We start from the raw sequence: 11,351 nt of genomic DNA on the forward strand, positions 1-11,351 counted from the left end.
ATCATAGCATCGTGAATGTGGGGGAGTGCAGAGTGGGGACCCAGGGCCCATCCGGGGGAAATTGGACATCCCCTTGCAGAAGGGCTGTGGGGAGGAGAGGAGCCAATCAGAGTGTAGTATAGCAACGATGAAATATACAATTTCCCTCTAGTTCTTAAATGCTTCCTCCCCCACACCATCATGATCCCAATTCTACCTCACATATCCGGCTGGACTGGAGGATGTACACTGGCCCAGATAGAAACTGGAAATACAGTGAACCCAGGCCAGATGACCCCCCCCAGGACCAGTGGAGAGAGTGATGATATTGGGAGTGTGGAGGGAAGGTGAGGGAGAAAGGGGGAATGGATGACAAGATCTACATATAACTTCCTCCCTGGGAGACAGACAGTGGAGAAGTGGGTGAGGGAGATGTTGGATGGTGTAAGATATGATAAAAATCATAATTATAAATTATCAAGGGTTCAGGGGGAGGGGGGAGAGAAGAGGGAGGGGGAAAAACGAGGAGCTGACACCAAGGGCTCAAGTAGAAATCAGGTGTTTTGAGAATGATGATGTCAACATATCTACTGATGTGCCGGACACAAATGATGTATGTACGGATTGTGAAGAGTCGTGTGAGCCCCTAATAAAAGGATTTAAAAATCAAAGATTCACAGCTTTGGACACCCACAGGGGCTGTTCTCGTCTGTCTTACAGGGTCACTGTGAGTCAGAGTCAAGTTGATGGTAGTGAGGATCTACTTCATGCGGTTGCAAAGTAAGGAAGCATCCCTAATGCACTGAGATCAGAGCTCCTGGCTGTCATTGCGGCCTGTAGCCACTCATTATTTCCTATGGCTGAATTCCCTAAATGGGTCACCAAGAGACTGGCCCCACAGGAGAAGATCTATGCAAATCTCAGACCCTCTAAGGAAGAGGCGAGTGGGTGACAGACATACAACTCCCCGGAAGATTACAGGACCACTCCAGGACAGAGACTCTCGGTCAGACTTCAGAGAAGTGGCCTTTCCTGGGTTAAGTCTGTAGACGTCCACTCTTCTCACACGAGACTTTTCTTTCCATCAGTTGCTACTGCGCTACAATGGCTTGTATCATCCGTGCAAAGGGAGGGACATACGAATTCATTGTCAGGAGGAGACCACGGGAAGGACTGATGGAAAAGCCTGTGGTGTAGAGATGCTCACAAAATGCACACCTTTGCATCCAGTGTTTGATGTACACGGTGTCCAGTGAGGGCAGAAGGGTCCCTTGTAATTGCTGTGCGTGCTTCTCTTCCCAGCCCTCCCTCCGGAGCGGAGCGACACACAGCCAAGAGGGCTTCAGAAGCACCCGCGACAGAGGGTTAGCCAGCTCTGGAGCTGGTTCTGCCAGGCTGCCTCTCCCCAGAAATGTTCCCCAAATATTGCAACACCGATTCTCCTTTTCTCTACTGAGGGCTCAGCGACAGAGTTGGCACGCCACACCTTCCATCTGTCCCCAACCTTGCTGCCAGACTTCCGTGTCCTCATCAACTTTTAGCAAACCTTCCTCCCAGTCTGTCAGTCATAACCACGAATGGCTCCTGGCTACTTCTGAATCAAGTTCAATCTCTTTATCATGGTATTGGAAGACCTCTGTGATTTGGCACCAGTTTTTTAGCCCCCAAAGACTTTCTACTCTTGCTGTCTGCAAACGATTACTATTACTGTTTCCAAACCAAAACTAAACTCACGGCCATCAACTCAATGCGACTCATCTGACCCCCCCTTGTGAGTCTGTGAGACTGTCACTCTGTTTTAAGGGAGTAGAATTCCAGCTGCTGAACTTGCAGATAACAGTCCAACATGTAACCTGTCACCAGGGCTCCTGGATGGTATGAAATATGTGAATAAATAGAAAGATATTCCAAGGTATTTACTGGGAAGACATATTACTGGGCATGTTAGGGTTCTCTAGAGAAACAAACCAGTACACTAATGACTTTATATCTATAGATATAGAGATACATATAAAACATAAGAAATAAACAGTTAATTAATCTATAAAGCAGTACAAATGGCTCAGTGCAACTCACTCCCGTGAGACAGTTGTGAAACATTGGCAGTCCTTCAAGTCTTGAGGGCCACCAGGTAGTCCTCTGTAGAGCAATTCAGGCTATCCGGGCACAGGCAGCAAACAGAAAGGCAGGTCACCAACAGTCAGCCAGATGACAGGGTCTGACAGTCCCCAGCTCAAGCAATGTATACTCCAGTAGTGTGGCAAAGCAGGTCTTAAAGGAATCTCAAACTACAGTGACACAGTCCACGGGTTAGGTGTCCCACAGGTAGTGAAGCTTGCAAATTGAGGAAGAGAACAAGCTAAGGCAGCCGCACACTGAGCATCAAAGAGCAAGACACAAGAAAGGTGAGGCTCGCTGAGCCATTTATCTCTCTGCCCTTCAATTAATCCCACATGTGTTCATTAACCATGCTGGCACAATAAACCTACCTATCACACTGGGATACTGATTTTTCTTACTTTAAACTATTAACTCATTACAACACCATTTAATATCCCAGTATAAGTTCTTACGGAACATGACAGGCTTATTCTATGATTCATCTGGAATTGATGAATCATTGTGACCCTGCTTGAATGGCCATGGACATCAACATTAATGGGTGATGACTGGCTATAAAAAATAACATAAAATTATAAAGTGATGTGGGTCACATGGAGGAGTAGATAAAAAGATCGACAGAACAAAAGTGACTTGTATGGAAATGGCCTATGTGATAAAGTGATATACCAAACCACTGAGGAAAGTACAGACCATTCAAAAAGATTGGGGACAACGCTAACCATCTGGGGGAAATAGGTCAACTTCCTCTTTACCCCTGTGCTGCACATCTTTCTGTTGCTCCTTCAACGATCTGCACCTAGACTCTTTTGCCCAAGAGGCTCGTCTACATGGACTATAGCATCGCAATCGATTGTACTCATAGTTGGGGTTGAGTCAAAGGGGGATACCAGCGGGGAGATTGGAATGAAGAGCGGGAGGTGGGGATCCCCTTGGTACCCTTAACCAATGGGCTCCGGAAGGTGGGCCTCTCGGTCTCCTCCGCTCGCTCTTTCAGGCCTGTGCTGGTATTCTGTTTGTAATATTGTAAATAGACCCTTGATATCATAGCATTCACAAAATTAAATTCCAGGAGAATTAGGGAACCAAATTTATTTTAAAATCTGAAAAGTTTTAATATAAGAATATTTAAAAATACGTATGTCCTTAGATGTAAGAAAAGGTATTTTTAAAGAAGACACAAAGTGAAAATGAATTAAGAAATGACTGATATATTTGAGTAAATAAAAATTTAAAACTTTTGGGTGATTAGACCAAAAACCAAACCCATTGTCATCAAGCTAATCCTGGCTCATAGTGCTCCTATAAGCTAAGGTGGAAATCACTGTCCCGGGTGACGTCCAGGGTGAAATTCTTACAGAGGCAGACTGCCACATCTTCATCCCAAAGAACAGCTGGTGGGTTCAAACTGCCAGCCTGCTGGTTAGCAGGCCAGCACTTAAACCAGTGCGCCCCCATGGTGCCTTTTTCGAAGCCCACAAGCAAAGTTCAAAGGAAGCAGAAAGAAATAGTTGAAACTTACAAGAGTGGTATTGCCTAGAAATGCTACAAATCAATATTAAAAAGACACGTTATAAGAAAAATAGACCAGGATATGAAGAGAAAATTTCACAGGAAATACAGATGGAATAAACATATGAAGAAATGTTTTATATTACTAGTACTAGGAAGATGAAAATTAATTCTCCATATCACTATTAACTCTGCGATTGTCCGAATGTTGAAGATGGATACTCTCCAGGGCTGTTGAGGGAGTAAGGAAATAGGCTTTCTTGTTCACGGTCAAAGAGGGTGTTTTAGTTGGCAGGCGTTCTAGAGAAAATCTGGCAGTGTCTAGGAAAATTATAAATGTGCATCTCTTGTGATCCCAGTTTTGGGCACTACCATGCACAAAACTTGCATATTTGTTCCCAGACGCATGTACAAGATTGTAGCATTATTTGTAATTGTAAAGAAATTGGAAATAATCTAAATGTCCACCAACCGTGGGATAAATGTGATACATTCACGTCATAGATAAGGCAAGGGTTTTTCTGTTTTTGTTTTTGAATGAAGTAGATCCTTATATTACTGAACTGGAAAATCTAAAACAATAACATTTTCTTTAAAAAGGGGGAAATGGCTCAAGTTTTGGACATTACATAGACCATGATACCATTTGTGTTAACTTAAATGCTCCGAAAAATAAAAACGATGTGCTTTTCTATTAATGTACATGCATGTAAGCACACAGAGAAAAGTCTAAGTACCCACCAGACTGTGACCTGCTGGTAGGAGACTGGGATTTACTGGAGGGGGGCAAGTGTGTCAGGGCGTTTTACTCTTTTTGTATTGTTTGATATTTGACAATGCGGATATGTATTTATGCCATACCTATGACATTTTATATCTTTAATGAATCATTGTAGCTTAGATTTAACAGCTACAGAAAAAATAAATGAAAGAAAGAACAGGAGTTTGGGAGATAAACGGATGTGTGACTTCAAAAAGAAAGCCCCGTGCCCTGAGACCTGCCTACTCTTCGGAAAAATGGGGTAGTTTCCTGTGAAGGTTAAGGTAGATAAGCGGTGCTCAACCTGTGGGTTGCGACTTCTTTGGGGGTCGAACACCACTTTCACAGAAGTCCCCGATTCATCACAGTAGCAAAATGACAGTGATAAAGTAGCAACGAAAAGAATTTTATGGTTGGGGGTCACCACCACCAGAGGAACTGTAGGAAAGGGTCGCGGCAGGAGGAAGGTTGAGAACCATGAGTCAGATGCACAGCTGAGTCTCTGGCAGAGGGAGAGACTTGACCTTTCCTCTCTCCCCCATTTGACTCGTGAGAACCCCCGGGACGATGAACCTACCTCTGTTGCCCCTATATCCTGGGTGCCTGTGCAAACAGAGGCTCAGTTACATCTGTCGAAAGAGCGAGTGAACAAACAAGCCACATGTGTTCGTTGTTAAGGCATAAACATATGTTCACATATGTTTATTGTTAACGGGTAAACAAGAGATGCCTTTCCAGCTTCCACTTGGAAGATCAAATGCTTCTGGTTTGTGAGAACAACAAACCAAAGACAAGCAGGAACCGAGGCTGGGGGCGGGCGGGGGGAGTAGGGCTTTGGAGCAGGCAGATTCATCACACAGATCAGAAGGGTTCAAACGCTCTTCTTTAGACCCCAGGCTCTGAAGGGACTGCCATGGGTGGGATGGGGGTCCTGGAGAGCCCAGCTAAGAACCCAGTCTTCATGCAGACCCTCTGAACCTAAAGGAACAATGGTCAGACCACACATGACAATAGAACTCTGACCCCAACTTCCCAGCAACCAGCCTGGAAGACAAAGCACAACTGTAGCCACCAGCCGGCAGCTTCATGCCCAGAGTTTGCTCACTTCCTCCCCGCCCGTTTGTATTTTGGGCTTTCAGTGCTGGTGGTTGTTCCGAAGCTCTCTCCCCAAAGGCTGGAAGTTTAAACCTCCCAGTCGCTAGTGTAACCACTAGGCTATCCTGAAATTCCCAACCTCTCTTTGTAACAAAAAAACAGTGAGCAACACAACCGAAACCAGTAGCCATACAATCTATTCTGACAGAGGGGGACCCCACAAACTGCAAAGTAGAACTGTGTTCCACAGGGTTCCCCAAAGCAGATGGCCCGACTAATCTCCCAAGTTTCTCTGGGTGGGTATGAACCACCAACCTTGTCGTTAGTAGTTGAGTACGCGACCATTTGAGCTGTCCAGGAACTGGGACTCACTGCATGTAGGCCTTTACATCTCTTTCACGTGGATCTCGAGGGGCTTCCCAAACTGGGGAAGGTTAATCAAACTGCTCAAAGCATCCAAGTCAGGACACTCCATTTGGGTTAAAGTAAAAGAGAGAGGTACCCATGACGTCCCATGTGATGGCAGGAGAAGGGAAGCCAGACCGACAAGCAGCTCTGTAGGCAAAGCTGTGGGGAAGGCCAGGTGAAGCAAAGTGACAAAGGTTTCTTCTTGGCAGGCCTTGGTAAAACCTTTCACAGGTTGGGAGTTGGGAGCCTGCCTGAGTGGGAGACAGGAGGCGGTGTTTCCTGAAGGTATTTGTCCACAGACGCTGTTTGCTGCCCACCTCCAGAGCACCATTCTTTGACATACAATTTTGGAGATGCAAGGTTTGGTGCAAAGTTAACTTTCCCAGGGAAACAACGATCCAGTGAACACCTCAAATTCTATTGTATCCTACGAGGAAGGTCGATAGGAAGTGGCACAGAGGGTCATTTTGATGGAGAAAGGAGCTAGGATCACATAGCAGAGTCTAGACCTGGTAGATGCTATTGTTGGGCTGGGGTCGGTCTAGGTACAGTTTAAAACCATTGAGCATTTCGAGAAAAGAAAAAGTGTCCAATTCCAGGAGGAGGACGTTAAAGCTTTCCTGGTTCATAATTTTCATGGGAGCTACCTTAGGCTCATCACCCCTTGGAAGATAGCCAGGAAAAGAAAGATTCAGCAAGTTGTAGACCAGTCTACAAGTCCAGAACCTGCCAGGATGGTGGGCTACAGAAACCGAGGCAAGGATTCCCGCCCACCCGCCACAGGCTTTCCTTATAGCTAATGCCCTCAGCTTGGACTTTCCAACTCCTACACGATGAGAAAATACCTTTCTGGTCTTGCAAGCCACTCCCAGGTGCCGCTTCTGTTACAGCAGCACTGGCCAACCAGACAATGGCCCCGAATTTGTTCCTCGCATTTATCCACGTTAGAACACCTGAGCACCAGCGAAAGACCCTCGCACCCCCAGGAAAGCCACTTCCTTTTCTGCAACTACATCACGAAGCCTGTGATCAGCACCAGAGAAGGGAAACAGAGGGGCTACCGAGATGTCGCCGCGACTTACTTTAGAATGACACAGCCTGTTCCCATGGGTGGCGCGATCCAAAACACCTGGATCCGAGTCCTCCTGCGGGGCGTGCTCTCGGTCACAGCCACGGGGCAGTTACTCATGAACTGCGTTTCTTCTTCGTCTATGATCTATGGAAAACCAAGGGAAAACCAACACATTAACACGCACTGTCCATTTGGGAGTTCCTGAGCTGACGTGCCCTTACATTGATTTGTAAACGGGTCATTATTGCCTTAGCAGCTCTTTATCCACAAATGCCAGAGTAGTGTCTGGCACAGAGGCCCAGTCAGTGCTTGTTTGAATTCGCATCCTCTGAGGACAAGGATTGGACACATCCTCGCCTCTGCTCCTTGGGACCCTGGATCTTGAGTCAGCACTTTGAGGAAGTGGCCACTAGGTGATGATCTTGCTTATTTAGCTAAAACAACCTGCGTCCCACTTCTTCAGGGGAAGAGAGGGAGGATGGAGGAGGCACAATCCAGAGCCAACACTCTTTAGTTAGCCAGACTTGGCCATTCAGCTACCATTTTATCATGCAAAATTAAAATATTAAAAGAAAACATCCCTTTGGAGGAAAGTACATAAAGTCTCCCAGCTTCATAGCACTTTTTACTTAGGCATTCTCTATGTCCTGAATTTGTGCTCCATATTTATGTATTGGTGTTCTCCCAAGTTAACTATCCTAGTTTTTCAAGACACTGCAAAAAACCGAGTAGCCGGCACCAGGCCCTGGGGCCGTTCCAGCAATGCCCCTGCCTGCTGGCTGTTGAGTCTGCTGCCAAAGCTGCCTTCCCATCTAATAGGACCACGGCACATAGTGGAATCTTTTGGGTCTTTGGGGGAAATTATCTAAATCCAAATGGTCTTCAGTTCCAACTCCGATTGATGAGCTTGAATGCACCCAGGGAGAAAGAGACATCCGTTGGCTTGCATCAAGATGACAGCCCTGGACATCTTGGGGGGCAGCTCCCCTCTGTCCTCGGAGTCCCGATGAGTCGGACCAGGTCAATGGCAACAGCTTGGTGAAGCAGAGCAGGTCGATGCTCCATGGGGTGTTCACCGGCTGGTTTGGTGGGAGTGACTCACACAAGGTCTTTCTCTGGGTGGATTTCAGTTAGGGGCTCAGTGCTTATCCGTGAGCATGACTCCGGGGTGCCAAGGGGAGAAAGATGAGGCTGTGGGCTCCCACAGAGCTGTACAGCTTGCAAACAAAAAGGGGGTTCTACTCGGTCCTGGAGTGTTGCTCTGGGTCAGAATTGACTCAATGGCAGGGAGTGAGGGGTGCCAATGAAATGAATAGGGAACATTTACTTAGTGCGTAGTATGCGCTAGGTGGCACCTGGATGGTGGCACTAGCAGTTCATCCTCGACTGCTAACCTGGAAGTCAGACTCACCTCAAAGCCTAACTCACCCAGGGGCACTTCCTTTGTAAAGATGATGGGGAAAATCCTACTGAGCACAGCTCTGCCTTGTAACCCAGGGATTGGAACGTGCTTGATGGCAACAGGGTTGTTTTTTGTGTTTTGAAATGTGCTAGACATGGCGTCAAGGGCCTTGTCTGAATTATCCCATTCGTCTTCAAAGAAAATCATTCTACCCATTTTGTACTTGTTTCTTTTTTTTAAGTCCTGTTTTTTAAGAAAACCAGTAAAAAAGAATCAAGTCACTCCAACTCTTTCATTTATCCTACAGCCTCACTGGTACTTGTTACTACTGGGCTTGCCCATTGCTTCCAATCGGATCATTATAAAGTCATACCATAAACTGCACTATCTCTGCATCATTTATCAGGGTTCTCCTTCTGTAGAATCTGCCACGTTTCTCATTTGATTCTCTCTCTCTCTCTGCTGATTTATAGGAATTTCAAGAGTTGAATCCCTCGTCACTTAGAAATATTTTCTTTTCTGTCAAAGTTATTCTTTATTTGAGAGAAATAACTTGGCTCTAATGAAATCCATCAATTTCTCTCTGATGGGTTGTACTTTTCTGTTCTTGTCTAAAAAAGCTGAGAGGATATAGTCTCTGATGTACTTGTCTATTCGCATTGGGGTTTGCTTTTCACAGTCAGTTCTTCAATCCATTGGGAGTTTTTTTGTTAATATGATATAGTGGGGCTCTGATTTTATTTTCTCCACATTGTGAGGTTTTTTTAAAATGTGATTTTGGAGAAAGCTTACATAGCAAATTTAATTTTCACAGAACAATTTTTATCCATTTGAGGGTGACCCAGTGACACCGATTGTTATACTTTTCAAAATGGGCCAGCATTCTCATTATTTCCGGCCTAGTTGTTCTGCTTTACTGACCTAGCCTCTGGTCCTCCACTCCCACCACCTCCTCATCTTTGGTCTCAGATAAAAGGTGACGATTAGATCTCATTAAATGAATGTTTAGGAGAATACAGTACTCATAAGAGAGATATGTATTTATAACTAGACAGCAATAACTGCATATATAACTATATGCCACATACATATATTTATCTATCATTACTCTGTCTTTGGGGTGACAGTGGCCTCCAGGAGTGGTTTACATTCTAAATTTAAAGGTATTTCTACCGGTCCAATAAGTCTGGCCTTTTTATAGCATTTGAGTTTGGCTCTACACTTTCTACCCATTCAACTCCGTGACAATGAGTTTGGTTTGGTTTGGGATCCAGGACTATTTCTTGTGTCCCTGGTTGGAACAGTGAGTAATGGGAGCCAAGCTCCATCTAGTTCTTCTGGTAAGTGTTTGTTGTCTCTTTTGCTCCAGATGCACAAGATCAATAGTTGTACCTTTGGTGGCCACCCACAAGCTTTGGAAACCCCCAACACTATCATCAAATAAGGATGTAGACATCATCTTTCTGATCCATGCTATGCTAACTAACTGTTTTTCCCTCTCCACCTGAGACTAGGGTCCCATGTTCTCAAGCCCAGTAATCCAATCCTAGGAGGTGTTTGATTGCATCTTGGAGTGTACATTGCTGTGCCTGCTGGGGCTTTATTTTATGTATGATTTTTCACATAATACACATAAACACAGATTTGGATAAGTGAAAAATGATTGCTACTAAGGTACCAATTCATATATGCAAAACATTTTGAACCATGGATCCCAAACCAAACCAAATCATTGCCACTAAGTTGAATGGGTAGAGTTGAATAGCCAGTAGATGGCTATAGACATGCCGACAAGTTCTCTCAGCAACAGACTTGTTTTAGTCTCTGTGGTAGTTACACAGTCTGGTGTCAATTTGGGACCGGAGAGGATTAAGAGGGAAGCGGTGGAGCCTAGTCTGTCAATGGGATCATAGCCAGTGAGGGCTCTGTGTGGGCATGGCCTTCTCCTGAGAATTCTGGGAATTTCTGATTTTCCTCCTTGGAGGAGGAAGACACATTCTCTCTCTGCTTACTCCCTGAGAGACACTTTACTGACAAGACACATGGCAGTACACTGACAGACCCCAGCCCTGGGACCTGGGGGAGCCACATGGAGGCCCCTGCCAGAGCTGAGATGCTTACAACACCACTGGATCCAAAGACTTTCTACCCACTGGCCTGTGATTGTCCTGCACTCGGCGTCATTGCATGTGTTTTGTGAGTCTGGAGAAGACTTTATAAATTGGTGTCAGACATACGGGCTAAAATCAGACTTATGGACTTGATCTGGACTGGGCTCTTTTCTGAATATTCAACTGCTCTCATATACAAACCTCTTTCTTATACACATATGCATGTTTACGAATTTGTTTCTCTAGTCTACCCAGACTGACATAGTCTCATTAAGGCACCTTCAAAAAACAAACAGAAAAAGATAATCATTGTACCATGGGAAGAAACATTTTGAGATCTGGGCTAATATCGACTTTTTTTACAAAACTCATGTGGACATCTTCCCAAATTATTGAAGCTGTGGAGTAAGTTTATGTGAATTCTGTTCCACATATAATAATAGTAGATTCATCATTTTAAGTAAGGTAAGGACGACCTCAAAGATGAGCCAAGAGACTGATCACCACCAACCAGGAGGAATGAACTGGCTGAAGTCCAAAAACGTGTGGAGGAAGACCACAGAATTACCATTGACTGAAAGCTGCAGACATTGGGATTTCAATATTTTCAAATTTAAGTGAATATTTTGGCCCCAGCAAGCTATTGGCTCTAAGGGCGTCAAAAACATTATGAAAGGATCAGCTAGCTCACAGATTGGATATGGCCATTAAGCTCGAGGCTAATAAAGACAATTTTATGGAAGAAATTATAACTGGGGACGAGTCTGGGATTTACCACTTCAATCCAAAGGAGGAGATTCAATGAAAACAGTGCTTTTTGAGGTAATCTGAAAGGTGTCAGATCCAAGGGTTATAAGACTGTTTTTTGTTTGTTTTTGCGACAGTGATGGT

General features: G+C 44.9%; 1 protein-coding gene across 1 annotated transcript in view; it reads right to left on the reverse strand.

Moving 5' to 3' along the window:
- Positions 1-11,351, reverse strand: part of SPON1 (spondin 1) — a 377,921-nt gene that overhangs the window by 270,044 nt on the left and 96,526 nt on the right. Inside the window, exon 3 of the mRNA XM_004711560.2 lies at positions 6,958-7,091. Coding sequence (XP_004711617.1) covers positions 6,958-7,091 — 134 coding nt within the window. The remainder of the gene's footprint in view (positions 1-6,957; positions 7,092-11,351) is intronic.

Source organism: Echinops telfairi, unplaced genomic scaffold, assembly GCF_000313985.2.
Source record: "Echinops telfairi isolate 266 unplaced genomic scaffold, ASM31398v2 ScPeMD7_60;HRSCAF=208, whole genome shotgun sequence".
NCBI lineage: Eukaryota > Metazoa > Chordata > Mammalia > Afrosoricida > Tenrecidae > Echinops > Echinops telfairi.